Genomic DNA, 22,239 nt, shown 5'->3' with positions numbered 1-22,239 from the left:
TAATATTGAGGCTTAATTTTAGGCCTTACACCTCCTGGAAAAATGAATCTTGTGGATGATCGTGAATTGGTTGGAAATGTACACCAGAGAGAAGAAATTTTAATGTGGAAGTAATAATTTTACTTTGAATCACAAGACTATTTTCTGCTATGAAGGAAGAATAGGGATCTGCAAGTTAAAATAAGTTCTATTAAAGAAGAATGCGGTTGTATTATTGTACATTTTTTTTATGACTGAGTAAAATGAATATCTTGCTGTTACTTGGATCAAAAATTATTGAAACTTAGAACTTCCTTTACTGACACTATGGAAGGCTTCATGTCCTTTAAAAAAAAATCTTAGTACGCAGCACCCTAAAATGTAGGATAAAATATTTTTGAAAGTCTTTTTAAGTGAGTGTTTGTATTGGCAAATAAGAGAATACTTCATGAACCCAGAACAATGAGAAACCGCAGGTCTAGAGGCAGGTTAGTCCTGTACCCAGAGGCTTCCCTGGGTTTCCTAGTGATTCACAGCTTCTGTTTTAAAGAGCTATGATCTGGGGAAAAGAAAAGAAACTTTGGACCCGCTCAAGTTGGGAAATCAGATTGAGATAAAGGTTTAGTCTGCTCAAAGGGTGATATCGCAACCCCTAACCTTCAAACAAAGGGAGGAAGAATACCTGCCAGTCTTGGCCTTGCCTTGGGTGGCAAAGGGAAGAAGGGATAGCTCCGTCATTTATGACCAAAAGTGAAGCCTCACTCAGGTTTGCAGCTCTGTCATCTGTATAATGTGAAAAATTCCATGCTGAGAATTTAAAGCAAACCAGTTTGGTAGTGCCCCAGATACCCAGTGAAGGCAAATTCAGAGCCTATGTAGAAAAAAATACTTTAACTCAGGTCTCACGTAATTTCAAGGAAAACGCTTAAAAAAAAAAAAAAAAAGACATGACATGAGATCACAATCCCAAATTGTAAAACATGCAAAGAAAGGACATTTACCATGAGAAAGAGTCTACATAAACAATAAGCAGTAATCAGACTATAAAGAATTCAGATATTGGAATTATTTATATAGCATCAAAAAAATAAGTTTAGTATATTTGAAGAGAAGTCAGTATATTTAAGTTGTGACTAAGGAATAAGATACTATAACGAAGCAGACTTGAAAAACACATTGTCTAAAAATGAAAAATATAATAATTAGAAATTAAAACTTGATATATAGCTTATACAACAGGTTAGGCACAGATGAAGACCTAATATATGTATGTATTAGATGTAAATATATATCTATTTATTATAATGGTGGTGGTTTAGTTGCTAAAGTCATGTCTGACTCTTGCAACCCCATGAACTGTAGCCTGCCAGGCTCCTCTGTCCATGGGATTCTCCAGGCAAGAATACTAGAGTGGGTTGCCATTTCCTTCTCCAGGGGATCTTCCCAACCCAGGAATCGAACCTGGGTCTCCTGCATTGCAGGCAGATTCTTTACTGACTGATATATGAGGGAAGCCCTTTAAGTTATTTGTGACTATTTATTATAATAGACTCATGTTATTATGGAGACTGAGAAATCCCAACCCCTGCAGTCAGCAGACTGGAGACCCAGGAGCTGATAGTGTTGTTCTGCTCTGGGTATAAGGCCTGAGAAGCAGGAGAGCGGATAGTGTAAGTTCCAGTCAAGTCTGAATCTGGAGGTAGGGGGACATGGATGGATACCTTAACAGAATACAGGCACAAAGAGCATATTCTCTTACTCAGCCTTTTGTTCCAGTAAGGCCTTCAATGGATTAGATTACATTGGGGCAGGCAATCTGCTTTGCTCATTCTGTTGATTCAAATGTTAATCTCATCCAGAAATACCTCATGGGCACACCCAGAATAATAATTAAACAAATATCTCAGTACCCTGTAGCCTATTTCAAGTTGACCATAATTAATCATTACAATCAGAAAAGTTCTTAACAGCAAAAATGAAATAAAGTAGGCTAGTATTGTGAAGCGCTTGTAGAAGGCAGCTTCAACCTAGAGTGGCATACCTTGCAAGAATGAAAATAAAATAGATTTTTTTCAGACATGCAAAAACCAGTATCTATCCCCATGCAAAAATTCCTAAAGGCTGGATTATATCCAGGAAAAAGGGGAGACTTTATGTCATAATTCAGTTGGACATGACTGAAGTGACTTAGCACGCATGCATGTCTTAATAGCAATGTGCAAAAAAGAACATTGTGGAAATTCAAACCAGTCAATCCTAAAGGAAATCAGTCCTGAATATTCATCAGAAGGACTGATGCTGAAGCTGAAGCTCCAATACTTTGGTCACCTGATGCAAAGAACTGACTGATTGGAAAAGACCCTGAGGCTGGGAAAGATTGAAGGCAGAAGGAGAAGGGGACAACAGAGGATGAGATGGTTGGATGGCATCACCGACTCAATGGACATGAGTTTGAGCAAGCTTCAGGAGTTGGTGATGGACCGGGAAGCCTGGCGTGCATGAGGTCGCAAAGAGTCGGACACGACTGGAGTGACTGAACTGAACTGAACTAAACTAATGAAGTGAAGTGAAAGTGTTAGTCACTCTCTTGTGTCCAACTCTTTGAAACCCCATGGATAGCCCACCAGGCTCCTCTGTCCATGGAATTCTCCAGGCAAGAATGCTGGAGTGGGTTGCCATGCCCTTCTCCAGTGGATCTTCTCAACCTGGGGACAGAACCTGGGTCTCCCGCATTGCAGGCAGATTCTTTACAGTCTCAGCCACCAATACAGAGGAATGTAATTCTTAAGAGATACATGCTAAAATATTTAGATATAAAAGTGTTGGGTTATTAGCAGCTTGCTTTCAGGTGGTTGAACAAAAATTCCGTGTGTGTGTATGTGTATATGCTTAGAGAGAGAGATTAAATATAGCAAACTGTTAATAATTATTGAAATCAAGTGGAGGTTATACCATGTTCCTTCAACAAGATTCACAGGAAGACACCATAACTTGAACGTCTATTTACTAATCCTACAATTTTACTGTATTTGTATATAGTCATATATTATTTTAAAAATCATTTTTCCCATGATTGACAGAAACCTAGATATTGATGGTATCTTTCTGTGAATCCTCCAAGATAATCAGCAATAGTTTAAATCCTTACAATAGTTACAAAGACCACATTAGTAGTTACATCCTTTGTCACAAATCAAGGGACCATATGCATATGTGTCTATTTTTGGAATCTGTTTTAGTATATTTTTCTATTTGCCTGTCCTTGAAGAATGTTACACTGTTTTAATAACTCATACTCTGTAATGAATTGTCATGTCTGAAAGTATCAAATTCTCAAACCTTGTAAAGAATCTTCAGGACCGATGGTGCCGCCTTTTTTCCTTCCTTTTAAGAAATGAAGCTATTCTTGGTTTGTTGCATTTACACTTTTTTAAATTTATTCCTCTTATGGTGGGTTTTCTTACAAATATTTCTTTTTAATAGGCTTCTAATCTCCTTCACACCAGTCTCAATTTTCAGACAGTGCACCTTGTACACATCTTTATTATGTGACTTGGGAGTTCTCATGGTTCCCTAGGGCTCACAGGAATAAATGCAGTCTCCTTTATAATGAAATTCATCGTAACTTGGGTTCCAGTTTTGACTGTGTTCCAACTTGTTTTCCCAAATCTTTGTGGCATAATGCTCTATTATAGCTACTGTTTCCTTTTCCTTTATTTGTAACTTGCCTTCCATACTCCCATCTTCATGATTTAGCTAAAGATATTTCTTTGGCTTGGTAAAACCTTTTTATTTTCTTTCTATCCTCCCAAATATATTAATATGTGTTCTATGGCTTCTGTGAAGTCTTTCTTAATTGCCCCACAAATTCAATAACATTTCTACATTTGTTATAGTATTTTCCATTTATACCACTTATTTAAATATATCGCACATTGACTTCTATTTTTACATTTCTTTTAATATTATTGTTGTTTAGGCTCTAAGTTGTGTCCTGACTCTGTTGTGAACCCATGGACTGAAGCCTGCCAGGTTCCTCTGCCCATGGAATTTCCCAGGAAAGGATGCTGGAGAAGGTTGCCATTTCCTTCTCCAGGGGATCTTCCTGACTCAGGAACCGATCCCATCTCCTGCGTTGGCATGTGGATTCTTTACCACTGAGCCACCAGGGAAGCCCGTTCTTTTAATATGCATGTATTTTGTTTGTACATTAGGTCACAGACTCTTTCTTCTAGAGTGAGAACCTCGTATTATGCTTCTTTTGCGTATCCTCACTGTGATTGTCACAGTCTTTAGTCTTATTTGGCACTATTTACCCAGAATTCTGCACTGACTTTAGGGTATATTAGATGCATATTAACAGTTTGTTGAACGAAGACTGAGTCTTCGTTCAACAAATGTTTGGTGAGATGTAATAGAAGGAGCAAGGGATGAGGTGTCAGATAAAATGAGTTCTGGTCTTGCGTCTGTCACTTGCTAGCTGGGTTGCTTGTAGCCAAACCATTTTGCTTCAGTGATCCTCGGTTTCCTCTCCTTCACAATGAAGACAGCAATGACTTCCCCACAGCACAGGATTGCATGAGCTTATTCTCATTGAAGGGCTTTGACAGAGTGTGTACTCAACATATGCTTATGCCATTTTTCATATATGAAAATCTTCATTACAGAAAATTTGGAAAACACAATAAAGTTCAAAGAAAAAATATAAAACATTTATAATAATACTACTAGGAAAGTACCTACTGCTAAAATTTTGGTGTATTTCCCCTGCCATGTTTTTCTGTGCATATATTTTTAAATTAATTTGTATGTATGTGTGTGTGTGTGTGTGTGTGTGTGTATATATATATATACACACATTTATGTATAGATTTTGAATGTTTTTATTTGTTATGTTGGTTGAATATATTTTAGATACAGTTTTCATGACTTTTTTTCTGTTGAGCTTATATAACATAAAAATAAAATTTTTTATTTTTAAAAAGTTCTTTGTAAAACCTAAATGCATTCATGTAAATAATTTTCCTTCTATTAATTGTAGGTTGATATGAATATACATAATTTGATGAACAAAAATATTTCAATGGTATGATTTTTCTTTCTGAAGCACTTGCTATTTTATTGGGAATTTCTTTTGCCTATATGACCCAGAAAAATTCTCAAAACAATTTAAAAATTTTCCTCACTGTGATCTTGACTGAATATTGGGCTTGATGAAACTCTACAATGATTTCTTCTTCTGTAAAGAAAAATAAAATACTGAAGAGAACTCACAGAACAAATCAGAACTTGAAAAGGTTCAATCATTTCCCTGCTTTTCTCAGTTGGAAGGAAGAAGAAAGATGAAAATTAAACTCATTCAAAAAAACATTAAGAGACATCCCAGAGACTTTTCCTTTGACTTGAGGAAATAGAAGAAAAACTCATACTGGAACTTTTAAACTTGTATACACTTAAAGTCTCTTACCTATATATTAACATTATGTATTCAATTTCATTAGGAAGTTTGTGAATGATTTCAGTCATTAACTCTTACTTTTGCTATTGTGTTTGACTTTTGGCTATGCATATTTTACATAGTTGGTATAAACTCTGAAATTTTAGGCGATGTGTTTCCTCTCTTTGATACTTTTCAAAATGGTCATTTTCCCCCAATAATGAACATACATTATTTTCATATGCAAAAAGAAAATTCACTTTGAAAAGTAAAAGTTGAAAGATAATTGTTTCACTTGATAAACACATTTTATGGAGTACCTACTAAGTGCCAGGCATAGTTTTATTGTATTTATCAATGAAAAAAATCTACACAAACCTCTGCCTTTGTAGAGCTTACATCCGAGTAGAGGGAGACAGACAGTAAATAACAAGCACAATCCTAATGAATGATAATATATGTTGGAGGCTCCTAAGGACACAGGGAAAGGAGAGCAAGGCAGCGAAGCTTAGGAACTCCGGGGAGGAGATGCCACTGAATGGTGTGGTCAGGACGAGTCTCTCTGCGAAGGCAGATCCCTCTCATATATGATCTTCTGTGGCCCTTCTTTCCTCACCATATTATGTCATTATGTTATTACTCAGGTGAAGAATTATTTTTCAGAAATCATGAAGAAATTGAGAATTTCAGTCCTATATTACCTGTTAAGGAAACACTTAAACAGGGTTTGTTACTTCAAGTGTATGGAGAGTTCACCTTCTTGGAGAAACTGTCTTAATGAACAGAATAAGAGAGAGAGGACTTTCCCTGACAGGTGGCTTAATGTGGTACAGATGTGGCAGAAAGGTAGCCAACTTTGCGGGGTGTGTGTGTGTGTGGCTGAGATGGACAATACAGATGGAGGAAGGGAGATTGTAAATAACTTTTTTTTTAATTATTATTCTCTTTCTTTTTTTAAACACCAAGTTTCTGGCAGTGTCTCAGTGTGAATTCCTTTTTGTCTTTATAACTCACAACATCAGACACTGTCTCTAGAGCCGCATCCACACCATGGTTTAACAGGGTAATTGATGTTCATAATGATAATCTATTATAGTGCCTATAAATTAATATGACTGATTTCTAAACAAAATTTTGCTTGGGCAGTTGTTAACTAAACACATTTATCATTTATATTCATTAGTTTGGTTCAAGGTGGTAGACTAGATACTTTTAATCCTACTTCGGATAAATGTGGAGACTTAATTAACTGGGAAGCCTTGCTGGAAGTTGCAAGTCTGATGGAAAACAGAGCAGGATTCAGCATCAGGGTTGCTCACTTTCAGGTGAACAGACATTTCATTGCACCATATGGACTTCTGAACAACCATGAGAGCTAATTTAAGGGCACTCATTCCAAGGATGTACTAGTGCCATTTAGTAACGCTGTCACTGCTCACAACTCCACTCTGAAACCTTCGTGTGCAGTAGTTTTCTTCTGAATACATGCAGATCTAAACTACTTAAGGAGGCTTTGAAAAGAACCTGAAGTGCAGTGAAAGAAATGGATGAACAAATGGGACATGCAGTTGATATTAATAATTTAAAAGTATAAAACATAATGTATTTTAAATATTATATTATTTTATCATTACATTTTCTATGAATATAAAGTGAGTTGCACTTACGAAGTCACAAAAATATTTTGGGAGGTGGAATAAATATGTAGCTTCTGAAAATAATTACTTTGATAGCTATGATACGCATTAGTACGTATATATTTTTGTAAAAAGAGTTCTGTTTTTCTGTATCAATGCATTTTTCCTTTGGAACACAGATAAGCATATACATATATGTTATGAAGTTTTCTGAAATAAAAGCATGCAGTTGAAAGTGTCTGAGCTTAAGTTATTACTTTAAATTACCTTTAAATTGGAAGAGTCGTTACAAGGCTCTTTTTCATCATCACTATTTCACTGTTGATAGTAATCGTAGGCAAAGAAAATAAACGCAGCAGATAAAAGGGCTTTGTTTTTCCTCTCATTGAGAATGAAAATGGTAAAGGAGAATTAGCTGGGTAAGTTAAGACTATAGAATGTCATCTTCTAAAGTATTAGAGGATTTCATGTTTGTGCAAGGGAAAGCTGATGGATTGGATGTAACTGACTTTGTTGACAAGTCTGTTCATGGTTAGCAGACATTTGGTCCTGTCCAAAACTCCATGAGATATTTGGTCCACCTCTAAAGATCTTTGAAATTTCTGGGTGTGCTCAGTCATGTCTGACTCATGTGACTCCATAGACCATAGCCCACCAGGCTTCTCTGTCCATGGGATTCTCCAGGCAAGAATGAATATTGGAATGAGTTGCCATTTCCTTCTCCAGGGGATCTTCCTGACCCAGGGACTGAATCTCGGTCTCCTGAATTAGCAGGAAGATTCTTTACCACTTTGCCTCCTGGGAAGCATCTGTGAGCATATTGGGTTGATGCCAAATGGTTTGGGAGATGACGAAATATGGACCTTTCATATGGACCAAGTAAATGTCTCCATGGATGTTTTGGAAAGGACCAAATATGAACAAATATCCTTTTGATATGGAACAGATGTCTTACAGATGTTTCAGACAAGATTGAATGGTCCTGCAAGGCTGTTCACAGTTTAATGTATATGGGTCTTTTCTAGAGGGTTGGTATCTAGAGAGTATAACTCTCAGATGCCCTGGATGAGGGTGCTTTCTATAAGAGTTTGTGCATTAGCTACTACTCTGCATTTGACAAACAGTGTTACTACACCTGCAAGGCATTGTATTTGCCAGAGTCCACAGCCTACCTCCAAAGCTATTTTAATGTTAATGCAACAGATTTCATTGTAATATTTAATAACTGAACTTTCAGCTTTTATTAATAGTATTAATAATTAAAAGCACCTTCACTGACCATGTTTGCCTACTCATAATGTATAGGTGTCAGCTATTAATTCAATATTTAATGAATTTATTGGGCATCTGTGTTACAGCCCATGTACCAGGCAGAGGGATATAGAGCCATTTCTACTGTGACCACATTGGTCAGAGTCAACTTCCCCTTTTCTCCTTCCTACTGACGTCATCAAAAGTCACTTGACATTTAAAAACCACCGTCTCAGTAAAAGGGGAACTGACTTCTCAGGCCCCTGTGTTCACTCTGAGAGAGGAAGGGTGTAGACAAACCATATGAATATCAAAATTGTATGATTTTGTCACTGGGGCAAAATTGGGCTTCTGTGAGCTTGGAGAGTCTTTGTGCCCCTTTTGAAATCTAAGAACACTTTGTGTACAAGTGTGGTTGGAAAGGGCCAAGATGAGAAGTGGATGGTCCAAGGGCAGTCTCTCACTGAAACTTGCTTGCTCATTCTCTGGGGTCCTACTCAGACACTATTTTCCCTGTGAAGTCTGGTCCTCTTTTCTCTTTTGGAGTTAAACACTCCTACTCCATGCATGTAGGGGAGCTACCTGCCATGTTACTTTTCCAGGTCTCCAGGTGAGGTAGGGGAATTCCTCCTCACTTATCATGGCAAATCCCATATTAACTGTGACCCCCACGCTCAAGGGAGTTCCATGGTTTGTTGCAGTTAATCTTTTCTATCTATACCCACATCAGTCTATATTATTATCCTAAGCGGCTCTAGCTTAGTATAGCAAGCGTCATTGTGCAGGAAAGATACTCAGATATGTTTACTACTTTACTTGCAAGATTATGGGAAAATGAGTTTGACTGTGCATTTTGAATTTTATAGGTTTAAGCAGTCAAAAATTTTCTGTGATAAGAATAGCTTCTATGTACCTACAAATGTGATCTTCCCTGGTGGGTCAGATGGTAAAGAATCTGCCTGCAATGCAGGAGACCTGGGTTTGATCCCTGGGTTGAGAAGATCCCCTGGAGAAGGGTGTGGCAACCCACTCCAGTATTCTTGCCTGGAGAGTCTACATGGACAGAGGACTCCAGTCCAGTCCAGTCCAGTCCATGTCCATGCCTCCAGTCCATAGGGTCACAAAGAGTCGGACACAACTGAGTGGCTAAGCACACACCTACAAATATATATTGAAGAGTCTGTTCTTATCATTAGCAAGGAAGAACCTAAGCATGAGGGGAAAAATGTGTGTGTCAGTAGACAAAAGATAGAATTCCCTTTCCCTTGTACTGGAGGCATGGAAATGCCGTATGTGGAGGAATTACAAAGAGAGAAAGGTCTCTAAGTTAAAAAAATAATTTTTATACATGTATACATTCCATGTAAGCTCTGTTCAGCCTCAGATTGTCTTGATATTTAACTTAATAGGAGATATGTTAAAGTATGGGCTTCCCTGGTAGCTCAGCGGGTAAAGAATCCACCTGCAATGAGAGAGACCTGGGTTCGATCCCTGGGTTGGGAAGATCCCCTGGAGGAGGGCATGGCAACCCACCCCAGTATTCTTGCCTAGAGAATCCCATGGACAAAGGAACCTGGAGGGCTAGAGCCCATGGGGTTTCAAAGAGTCAGACATGACTGAGCAACTAGGCACAGCAGGGCAGCACATATTAAAGGACTTTTTAGAGGCAGATACTTTTACTTAATTTCCAAAGAATAAGATTTAAGATCAAGGAGTAAACTGAAAAGATCAGAATGTGTTTGATCTCACCGGACTATGGGTTCCTCTTTGTATCCTGTGAGCCTAGCACAGGGCCTGGTACTTATGCTATAGTAAGAGCTTGATGTTGACTGGATGAATAATTGTCTGTGTTCATTGGGCCACACTAAGAGGCAATTGTTATTGTTCTTTTACCTTGTTTGGAAGAGATTAGTATGTTCCAAGACAGAAAATCAAACCAAAAATTTTAGCATAAGGTATTAAGACATTGAAAGCAGGAGAAAGAGAGATGAGGGATTTGGTTATTAGCTGAGACCACTGTATGTGTGCCTCCCTCTTTCTGTCTTTTGGCCAGAAAAGCACCGGCTTTCCAAAATGCACGTTCTTCCTCTGTTTAAGTGCTTTTTCAGATAGCCTGACTCATACCTCCAGAGAAACGATTTAGTGGTTGAGGAGTTTATTTCAAGTCCTACATGCAGAATGAGTAGTGGTTTCACTGTAAGAGATGAGGTGACTGATATGCATGCAGAGATTAGAAAAAAAAGCTAGCCACCTCCCTGTGGCCTTGGCTTCAGATAATGAAGCTTGAGAAAAGCATGAATGTGAGCTAAGAAGATGGACCATATCAGCTGAAAGGGAAAGAGATTGCAAAAATTTCTACTTGTTTACACTATGTTTATAACATACTAACATACTCTTAGCAGGCAATTTTGAGCTCACTGGGAGATGACTAGTGGTTTATATATAAATATATATATATATTTTCCAGTGTTCCTTTTATAAGCTTGACTATCTTTGTCTTCTTCAGCTGTGTGGCATTGCGTTTTCATATTTTGGAGACTGCAAAGATCCTGACCTGTGTATATGTGCTTGTGTAGTGGTCTTTTGTTAACGCATCTGGGAAATTGTGTATTTTCAATAGAGAAGAAATTGTGTCCCAGAAGTTTATAAATCGCATTATCTCGTGGTGGGCTGTGCAAGGACTTCAGTGAAACCTCCCAACGTCCAAATGGTTTCAGCTCCTGTGAACAGCCACAGTTGACAAAACAGAACTCATCCAGGTTCCACTGCTAATTATGTAGAAGAAAAAGCGGAAGAGTTGCTAGTGAGTCAGCTGCCTTGGTTAGCAAACGTAAACACAATTAGCTTTAAGCCCAGCAAATTAAAAGAACCTGGAAGTTAATCTCTTGTTTTTTGTAGTAGTGTTTCCTCATCTTTCTGTGGGTTATATATTTTTTAAACATCACAAAGCACTGAAGAGAGCAATTCTCTCTACTTTGTATATATGTGTATACATATATGTATGCTCAGTTGCTAAGTCATGTCCAACTCTTTGCAACCCTATGGACTGTAGTTTGCCGGATTTCCCAGGCAAGAACACTGTAGTGGGTTGCCATTTCCTCCTCCAGGGGATCTTCCTGACCCAGGGATCAAACCTGCATCTCCTGCATTGGTAGGTGGATTCTTTACCACAGCGCCACCTGGGAAGCCCTGTATAGATATATATAATATGTGTGTATATGGCAACCCACTCCAGTCCTCTTGCCTGCAAAATCCCATGGACGGAGGAGCCTGGTAGGCTGCAGTCCAAGGGGTCGCGAAGAGTCGGACACGACTGAGCGAGTTCACTTTCACTTTTCACTTTCATGCATTGGAGAAGGAAATGGTAGCCCACTCCAGTGTTCTTGCCTGGAGAATCTCATGGACAGTGGAGCCTGGTGGGCTGCAGATGAGATGAGAATCCCAGGGACGGCAGAGCCTGGTGGGCTGCCGTCTATGGGGTCGCACAGAGTCGGACACGACTGAAGCGACTTAGCAGCAGCAGCAGCACCCTATACACACACATAATATATATATAACGTGTGTATATATAGAGAGAGATTGCATATGCAATCAATATTGCATAGGATAGTAACAATAGATAATTAAGATGGCTAATTGGGGTGGGGAGAGACTCTCACTTGAAGATATACTATTTTGGGTAAAATTGTCAAAGTGTTACTTTTAGAGCCTTGGTATGTTAGAGTATCTGTGTATTTCATAGTTTTTCCAGGTGAATGTGTTTCAATTCCATTACAAATTATTTAATTTTAACACTTTGTTACAGGTTAAAATATGTAAGGAGATACCAAAAGTGGTTAATATTCTCCTTGTTCTCTCTTAAATTCCTAACTAGAATTTTTCTTCTTTTTTTAAGTTCAAATGACATTATATTCATTACTTTTTTTCCTTTCCCTCCATGCTGTCAATACTGCTTTTTAAGCTTGTTTTATTTCACATTGTATCAAGAACATATCTCCATAAGTAGATCTGACTGGATCTTACACTTTCTTTTTAAGAGCCATATAATATCCAGTAATATAATAGGTATGATTTATTCAATCCTTCTTTTCTTGATGTACTTTCAGATTATTTCTAATGCTGCAACAAACTCACCAGGAAATTAAAGAGCCCAGTTAAGAACCACCTGTGTGTTCAGACGCTCTTCCTGGTGCTCTAAGTCACCGAAATCAGATGACTTCACTATAGAAAGCCTGTGGGGCTGGGCTTGTCTGGTGGTGGAGCCTAACATCCTGGTCACTCAGTGTCAGTCACAGGCTCTGAAAGGAAGATGGTGCCCAGGAAGAGTTTGGAAACAGACCAAGGAAAGTTCTGCAGTGAAGCAACCTGTTGTTTGACCTTCTGCATAACCAGTTTTGTTTTGAGCTTAAAATGGTAGTTAATGAGTATAACATTGGCAAACTTTTAGATAGTTTTGTCATGGTCTTGTTTTCTGACACCAATCAACAAAAAAGGACTAATTTAGAAAGCTTATGCAGAAATAATAGTATAAAGGCAAAAGCAAAAACTTGCAAAATACGAGTCAATAGCAACGAAAAATCTTGGAGCTAAGAATTCTTTTCTTTCATGTTGATGACCACCCTCCAGGCCACCTTTTGGAAGTTTTCTTTCAATATGCAAATTCTAACTCAAGACTGCTTTGACATATCACATCTTGCTAAACATGAAATATATAACATTTAAGTATTTTATAGAGTGTATCTTAGTATTCTTATATCTATTGTTATCTTTAGTGTTAAGATTTTGGACTGTCAGGACAGTAAGAATCAAGGTATTCATGGAGCTTCTCTTCCAAACTTAGCATGAAGATGCTTCCTAGAAATAAACAGTTGATGGTGGCCATGGCTTCTCGTGTGATGTTAATTGGCTGAAGACAGAATGGGGGCCTGCACATGGGGTCTGTTCCCTAATTAATGTCAAGTGTTCCTCACAAGCTGTAGAGAAGTGATCTCTAATTGAAATTTGTCTATCATAAGGGTGGGATGGGGGCACGTGGATAACCAAAAGTTTAAGCCAGAAAGGAATATCTATGCAAAAACAGGGAATCTCTTTCTCTTTCAACACAAATGTGTATAGAGTTGACCTTTAAACAACATGGAGGTTAGGGGCACCAACCTACAGTCGACTCTCTGCATCCCAGGATTCAACCAACCATGGATTGTGTAGCACTGTAGAACATATTAATTGAAAAAAAAAATCCACATATAAATGGTCTTGTGCAGTTTAAACCTGTGTCATTCAAGGGTCAACTGTACATAATTTTTTCTATTTAAAAAGTAATGAAGGGCAGAATCGAAATTGGCTGTTGTGTGGCTGTCTGGGTATACCACCAGAGTTTAGAAGGATAGTTTTGCAGTAATCCATGTCATCTTGCTTTCAGAATGAACCGAAACTGAATTTGCAACCTTGTGTGCTAGGTTAGGAGTTGTTCAACTTAAAATAAGTCACTTAATCTTTCTGAGCCCCAGTTTCCACATTCATATAGTGGGAGTTATTCCTCACTACCTCATTGGGTTATTGGGAGGTTTATCTGAGATAAAACATGTGAAAATGTTTGTGTAGTATTGAATAAATTCTGGTTTCCCTTTTTTAAAACTCAAGAGGTCTTTCAATAAGAAGATGTTTCTTGTTAGGACTAAAGGGGATACATAAGAGGTGGTGGTATAAATAAAACTTAGTGAGAGATGAATAATGAAGCCAATAATCAGACATACAGTTTTATAGTTACAATTTCCATGTTCTTTATCTCATTTGTTCTTCACTAGAATACTGTGAATCAGTCAGGCTAATTATATAGGTGAGGAACTGCAACTCAGAGAAATTAATTCAGTTAACCAATATCATCTTGTGAGTCTATCATGGAGTGTTCTTTTTGACTAATAGTCCAGTTACTTGATGTGTCAATGCCAGACAATTGGCAAACACTCAACAGAAGTCCAAAACAACGTCTGAAAGTCTAGCATTGTTCTCGGCTTTACCATGATTCCTTTAAAGATGAGAACATCTGTGCCCACATGAAGCTCCGTGTGCATTTTTGGGGTGCTGGGAACCAAAGAAAATGAGTTTCTGATATCAAACACACCATAATCTGTGACTCTTTTCACTTCTTGTTTGCCATTTCCTGAATTGCAGTTAACTGAGTGGAAAACACTTCCTTGTAACTACAGTGAAAGGTTTGATTTGCTTCATGTAGGTCAAGGTTCATTTATTTCGGCCATCAGGTGCCACAGATGAGTTTCTTCATTGTTTGGTTGATACTCAGCACTTTCTGTGCTAGGATGTTATCTATCCTAGTGTGTATATCCTTTCTTCTCCACTTGGAGTGTGCAAGTCCCCGAGAAATGGAGACTAAATCATGTCTCTGTACTCTCAAGGCCCAGCTGAGAGCCGAGCATTTAATGGGGTCTCAAAAAAAGAGAAAATTCCTGCTGCAGCTGCTGCTTCTGAGATACTATTCATTGTTGACTTCTTAGGAAAGTTTTCATTAGAAAACATCGTATGAAAGAGAGGACTCGTTTTAGAATAAGCAATGTCTGCTACCTCCCTCCCTATATAGTGAATGGTCTCTTGACAATTCTTTCATAGAGGCAATTGCTAGGAAGATAAAGGATGTTTAGGAAGGCACTAGTAACTGCCATGTCCACTTGAAGGCAAGAAAGGGTAACACAGGTTCTATCCTCCCAAACACAAACATGAGACTGCTGAAAATTATGCCCGAAGCTAGAGCAGATAGACAAACAGCTGCCACTGGGGTAAAAAGGCTGTGAGATAAAGTTGAATTTCTTATTTCTAAAGAAGAAGAACAGAGTGTGTTTTGTTTGGTCCTTACAAATTATAGTGATTTGGTTTCAGCCTGAACAAGCACAAGCAAATACTGGCAGGCAGAGTCTCCGTGGGAGTGGCCAAACAAATCCGTTTGCATTTCCTTCCAAGCCCACATTTGGCTGATCCATCCATAGAAAAGCAGAACAAAAGGCAAGAGATTACTGCACCCTAAAGCATCCAAGTGGCTTCTTTGGGCTCCGCAGTTATTTATATCCATCTGGCTCCCACTGAGGCCTCCCTGTTCCATTCAGTGATTGTGCAAATGTGCCAATAGAAGCTCCAGGACCTTGACGGAGGGTACAGTCAGTGATTAGATTCTCAAGGCTTCTGTGTTGTTGATGTAGCCATGCCTTTTAACCATTAGTGTGAACATGGATCTTGGAATAGGCTCATCTTCGTCTTCATGTGCACATTCTATTTGTAGATGTTACTATGAGGACAGAGTCACCCAAAATGACGGATGTGGAGCCTGTGGTCGGCAACTTTGCATCATCAGCGCGGGCGGGTCGCCGAAATGCTCTCCCAGACATCCAGGGTTCAGCGGCTGCAGGCGGGGCCTCGGAGTTGCCCGTCAAACTGGAAGCCCTATCCATGAAGGAAGGTAACACTCAAAATCCTCTTGGAATCAGTAGTATTTCTCTCTTCCTCATCCTTTCCTTGGTAACAGTCTCCCTTTTAACTAGTTAAACTTGTTTACTAAGATGTCTCAGCTTTCGTTTAAAGCTAAGTAGATCTTTTCAGTGTTTCACAAAGTGGACTTCTCTTTTTAATCTCCTGGTGTAAATGTGGAAACTGAACATTTATTTATTCATTGGATATGTATAGTTATGCACAGTGCTAGTGTTTGGGAATACAAAGGTGGACAATTATAAGCCCTTCTTTCAACCAGCTTACAGAAATTTTTGAGATGCTCTCAGAGATAATTTTCCTTCTGCCATGCGTTGGTAAGTCACTGTGGAAACTTCTGCTCCATTGTGGTATTCTACAAGCTTTTCTATTTATCATATCTAAGAATAAATTTATTATCAATTAGGGATGAGAACTTTAAGGTGGGTGTTTGTATAAAGGTTGGTCTTTCTCTAACCAGTAGAAAAAGTTGGATTCAGAAAAAGCAAGAGCTATCAAACCCCTGTAGGAAAATCTTGAGTCTTTCACCCCACTACTTATACACTGTTCTTAAATCTTCTAGTGTTTAGTTCTGTGAGAATAAATATAATAATACTGTACCCCATTTTAGACTTCAGAGTGGACTCCAGTTTGTGTGTAGATGTGTATTCCTAGTGACAGTGAGGCAGGAGAGAGCTGGAAGGCTCCATACTTCCACCCTATTCATATGAGCCCCAGAGGAGGACTCTTGGTTCTTTGCCTCAGGAGGTGACTTTCTCCTGGTAAAGTGACAGACTTCCCAAATGTTCCTGGTATTATCTCTATGAAATACTTGTATCTTGTTAGGCCTGGCACTGTGGCCAGACCCTGAAGTCTAGTTGGACCCACTTTTTTGGCTGAGTTACCTCACTTTTTTTTAAAAGTCATTTTATGTCTCTTAAGTGACACTGTAAGTAATAGAAAAAAGGTATATACATAACCATAAATTATCATAAGATAAAAGATGAAGGAAATAAAGAAGATAAAATATGTGTAGTGTTTTTGGCTTTTTAAGTTCAAAAGTGTAATATGATTATGGTTATCAGAGCCTAAAGGGCCATCCTTAACTAACAATGTAGAGAATATAAGTTACTTGTTCGTGTAACAAGTCTAATTAAAGTGGATAACCCCTAAACACATGCACAGAACTTTAAAGCTTATTGACATTATTTACGAAAGAGAACAAATATACTGTACGAAAGTCAGTAGAGTCTTCATTTTATCCTGTTCACTGGGAGAGACTGTTATCTGAAAACATACTGTTTCTATTTTTATACTTTCCTTTAAATCATTTTCAAATAAAGTTGAAGGTACTAAGAAAATCAAAATGTTAAAAGTGAATTAACATATAACACCAGGTGTTAAAGAATACACAAAAGGAAGTTAGTTTATATATTTAGATGGTATTGACAGTGTGTCACTAACAAAGTTATATATAAATAGCTTTAAGGTCTGCTTTTTGTTGTTGTTGTTAGCTAAGTACAGACATTCAGGATTTAAAATTGTTTTTAAAGCAATTGCAGTTTTCAATTGCTAATAATAACAAAAATCTGAGGTCTGTCTCAGACACTATGGTTTCAATGTTTTTAGTCATTTAAAAATAGAAATTTTGGGGAATATCTTCAAGTTTCCCTCAAATCAGTCCTGTTTTGTTTTTGTTTTTTGATATTCTTAAGTGGGAAGAAATCTAGGCTGTCAGACATCCTATGTCTTATATGAAATTAACCTGCCTGAAATCTTAATTCACAATCTGTCTTATTCTATCCCTTACAAATTGATAACTATGGTAGGGAGGACAATGATGCCCTATAACATATCAGCAAGAGGTGACAGAGGGTGGCAACTTAGGAAACTAGATGTCCCAGAGGGCCTTTCTCACCTTCCACCATCTCTAACGATTCACTGGATTCATCATTTATCTCAGTGCCAAGTGTGAGGCAATGTGGGATACCCGGGTTTGATCCCTGGGCCAGAAAGATCCCTTAGAGGAGGAAGTGGCAACCCACTCCAGTATTCTTGCCTGGAGATATATTCTATCATAGAATTAAAATAGGATGCTGTGGTAGAGAGTTACTGGGTGGCTCCTTTAGACTGAGAAATTCAGGAAGTTCTAACTTAAATCTGATGGCAGGGGAATATCTTGAATAACAACTGGATGGTCCAGGCAGGAAAGTAAGAGGGAAGGACATTCTTTGCAGAAGGAACAGCTTGTAAAAAGCTCTTCGAGTGGAATGAGATGGATATGTCAAGAAGCATAAAATCTGGCCACCAAACTGGAGGGCAGCAGGTGAGAATGGACAGTAGAGATGACATTGGAGAGGAAGCAAGGAATAGCCCTGCTAGGGCTTTAGAAACCTGGATGAATAAAGAGGATTTTATTCTAAATGTGAGGGAGATGATATTCATGTTTGAATATTTGAATATCCACTTTGTTACATGAAGAATGGGTTGTAGGACAGAAATAACAGCTATAGTGGAGTTAGGAGGTGCACTCCCCATTAGGAAATCTTTGGGGGCCAAATTAAACGTTCAGACTCATAAGACCACATTTGGTGCCAGTCTGCTCGAAAGTATACAGGTTTAGAAACACAGCGGGCCAGAAGAGCCACATGACATCATTTCCTTCGGTGTGGGTCCTTGCAGAAGTCCATATAAGCAGTCATGGGGGCTAGTCTCTGTGCATCCCCACCCCACCGCTCACTGAGAACTCAGGCGCAGGGCGACAAGATTTGCACCAATGGGAGCAATGGTGGGTTAGAAGCCTCATGTCCCAGGGAGTTAATACTTTGCCTTTAAGTCCATGGACACTGCAAGAGACATGCTCAGTTACAAGAGTCATGACCTTTATGGAATCCCAGTGCTATGATTCCCTGCCAATTAGCATATAGTTTCTCTCAGTACAGGTGTATTTTACCATTTGGGTCATGTCTACCATACACTTACTAACCTTGCTGACATTCCAACATAATCTGGTTTCCAGGGTAACAGAGCTAGAAAATTAATCTCAAGTCAAATTTGCCCTTAGAGAAGGAGAAAGGGTTTGTTAAGCTTTTACCCATGGAACAGTTGCAGAAATCCAGTGAAAGATGATGGCCTTGAATAGGTTGTGAAGATGGATGGAATTGGGTGGGTTTGGGATATGTTTTATAGGCACAATTCATAGGACTTGATGTGGTAGAGATGACTACAAATAATGAAGAGGGGAAATAGAAGATAATTCTTGGAGCAACAGGGTAGATGGTGATGCCATATACTGAGAAGGGCCAACATGGAAGAAAAGCAGTTTTAAGGGTTAGAGGAGTGATTTCTGCTTCCTCCATTTGAAATGCCTATGAGACATCCAAGTGCTGTCAGCTCTACTTTCAAAACTGGTTCAGAAATTTGCCATTTTCTCACTCAGAGATCTAGTTTCTTGGTATCCCTGTGACCCCATTTTCTGTCCTGTCTCTGCACAGTCCCCATGGCAGTTCCTTCCTGCACATTGCTGCCTTTGACCTTGATGTTTTCTCTGCTTGGACTGCTCTTCTCCCTGCTACCCACCTAGCTAACTCCCTCACCTCCTCAGGTCTTGACTCACATGGCCCCTTCTCAGTGAGACATTCCCAGCCAACCCAATCTAAAATTGCAATCTCCAGGCCCCAAGACTTCTTGACAATTCCTGTTCTTTAATTTCCTCTGTAGCACTTCTAAACTTCCCATGTGCCATACATTTACTCATTTTAGTTATTGTCCATATTTCTCATGAAAATTTCCTTGACAGTTGGAATGTATAGTTTTTTCTTCACTACTTGGTACATGTGTTCATTGCTCTGTCATGTCTGACTGTGATTCCATGGACTGTAGCCTGCTTGGCTCCTCTGTCCATGGAATTTTCCAGGCTGGAGTACTGGAGTGGGTAACCATACCCTCCTCCAGGGGATCTTTCTAACTCAGTGATCAAACCTGGGTCTCCTGCATTGCAGGCAGATTCTTTACTGTCTCAGCCACCAGGGAAGTAGCCTGTGCTTAATAAATATTTGATGAATGTAGGTTGGAGAACAGAATAGTCTATTAGATTTCTTTTCAACGATGCCCCTGATGATTTTGATAGGACCCATTTTGGAGAAGTAGTAGAAACAGAAGTCTTATTTTAAAATGATGACAGCCAAAGATATATTTTGAAGGATAAAAGAAAAACCAGTCAGTGGAGGCTGTTGTCAGTTTGAAGATGGTAGTGACTTGAGGAAATGAAGGAGCCAGGAGAAAGAGTGAAAGTCAGATGAAATGAGGAGCTTAGAGATGATCACAAGAGCGCTGTTGAGGCAGAAATGGATAGGATCCCGGATTATGAAGAAATTAGATCTGATCAGTGGAAGCAGCATCAGCTCCAAGGGTGAGCTGGCCTGGCAGCTGCTCAGGGCCCTCTCTGGGCTCAGGTGAGGCTTACCCTTGGTTCTGTTCTATGGTTGTCATCTTGAAATTTTCCATATTTTTTGAATAAGGGGTGCTGTGTTTTCACTTTGCACAGGGCTCCAGCAGCCATAGCCAGTCCCGAGGACCACATCTTCCATGGTCATATGGGCAAAAGGAATACGTCTAGACTGCAGGGGTAATTTTACAGGTTTGGTGGCAGAAAGTTGAGCTTGTCTGATCTGATGGTTTTGATTTTTTTTTTTCCTATGAAGTAGAAAATGAGATTAACTGTTAGCAGCAAAGAAGGTGGAAAGTGAGGAAGCTGAGAGAGTGTGATCCAGCATCGGGAGATGGGGAAGGGCATCAGTCTGCATCCAAACTGTGGCTTTGTCACTCACTAGCTCGGTGACTTTGGGCAAGTCACTTAACCTGTTTAATGCTTCAAGAGAATGGTCTGTAAATGGAGATTGTAATAATACCTTTGAAGGTTGCCTGGCACATGATATTCTGGAGAATAAGAGAGAAAGGTAACTAGGAGACAGACCCATACATCTTTTCTTTGTGTAGTTTCTACGTCTACATGGACGGCAAAGAAGTATGTCCTAATCAAGTAGAAAATGACTAGGGTGCCTAAGGGAAAAACTGACTGTTTTTTCCCCAATATAGTACAAAGTAGATTTCAATATATTCTCTATGTGATGAAAATTTATCTGTTTTTCAGATGTGAAAAAGAAAGATGAAGAAACAGCACAAGATCAATTGGAAAAGCCCAAAGATGAAGGAAAATGAAGGCTCATTACCTATCTAAAGTGCTGAATTTCTGCACAGTGAAAGACTTAGTGGCCCTGCTTTCCTGAGATGTTTGATCTGGTAGTAACTATGGTAACATTGCAGCCCTAAGCAACGTGTGTGTATTAGATAATTTTTTTGTGATGCTACTCACTTGGATTACAACCATGATGTCCAATGTAGGTTATTAAAAGGCAGATTACTTCCAAACTGCACCCAAGAGAGAGGTTAAGAATGTATGATCATTTAAAAACATATCTTTTGTCTATAAACCCAGCTAAATCCTCTGTTCTCTTTTGGATTTCTTAAGCCAGATATATTTTAAACTCCATTTTTATGGTAACAGATAAACCATTTCTTGGTAAATATAAACCAAACACTTTTCCTCTAAAACCTTAAACAGATTTGGGAAAATAGTAGAAGTTTGACAGCTCAAACATCTCTATAAAATTTTTGTCTGATGTATTTTGCTTCTAGTCTATGGATACTGTGATTTTTCATGTGGACTCTTAAAATGGAAAATTTGTGACAAATAGTTTATATGAAATATGCCTATTAAATGAATCTCACTATCTTCCTTAATTTCAGTGTGCATATATGTGTGTGTATATTTTTCTTTAATGTGAATTACACAGAACACTTTACTAGTTGCTTTGTACTGTCTTTTCTTATTTTCAGGGCTTTTGTGTATATGACTTGTTTCTTAAATAATTTCCTCAGGAATGCAGACCTTAATTTTTATATCTTTCCTAAACTAGCTGACATAATAGTAAGCACTTAAGTGTTTAGTGAATGGTACAGGCAGAAATAGCAAAATACTTGCTCTTAATATATATTTAATTATATATTTTAAAAGGAATGAAACCAAAACCAAAGCTTTAGTAAATTTTGATTTATTAGATATTTTAGGAGAATCATAGAATTCTGAGTTTTTAAAGAAAATCTGGCTAATGGATTTATTTTTATTTTCAGATCTGTCTGCATGCAGTATTTTATTTGATTGTTGACTTAAGCCATGTCTGTATACAGTAATCAAATAAACTCTTTCACTATTAAAGAAACTTATTACCAACCCAAGTCTTCTTCATTTTATCTCCTACAGTGTAACAGATGGAATATGGTGACATTTTAATGAGGGAAGTGAATAGTCTTTGCAATATAAAACACCTCCCACTTCTCATTTCATTGACAAAGTTCATCTTTAAATCTGAGAATACAACAAAGGGGTAGATTTCAAAGAATCTG

General features: G+C 38.4%; 1 protein-coding gene across 10 annotated transcripts in view; it reads left to right on the top strand.

Moving 5' to 3' along the window:
* PKIB (cAMP-dependent protein kinase inhibitor beta) overlaps window positions 1–21,218 on the top strand; it is a 103,110-nt gene extending 81,892 nt beyond the window's left edge. For 4 of the 10 annotated variants that reach the window (XM_081529404.1, XM_081529400.1, XM_081529403.1 and 1 more), the window contains 3 exons: window positions 12,411–12,647; window positions 15,593–15,769; window positions 20,927–21,218. In XM_081529404.1, the coding sequence (XP_081385530.1) occupies window positions 12,614–12,647; window positions 15,593–15,769; window positions 20,927–20,994 (279 nt within the window). In that variant the 5' untranslated portion in view covers window positions 12,411–12,613 and the 3' untranslated portion in view covers window positions 20,995–21,218. Of the gene's footprint in view, window positions 1–12,410; window positions 12,655–13,144; window positions 13,241–15,592; window positions 15,770–20,926 lie in introns of those variants that run through there. The other 6 variants (XM_081529408.1, XM_081529406.1, XM_081529399.1 and 3 more) reach the window with 3 other exon arrangements.
* The last annotated feature ends 1,021 nt before the right edge of the window (window positions 21,219–22,239 follow it).

This window comes from Giraffa tippelskirchi, chromosome 9, assembly GCF_054371585.1.
Source record: "Giraffa tippelskirchi isolate mGirTip1 chromosome 9, T2T-mGirTip1v1.2.pri, whole genome shotgun sequence".
Lineage (NCBI taxonomy): Eukaryota > Metazoa > Chordata > Mammalia > Artiodactyla > Giraffidae > Giraffa > Giraffa tippelskirchi.
Note: the sequence above shows the minus strand (reverse complement) of the source record. Positions and strands in the feature narration are given on the sequence as shown.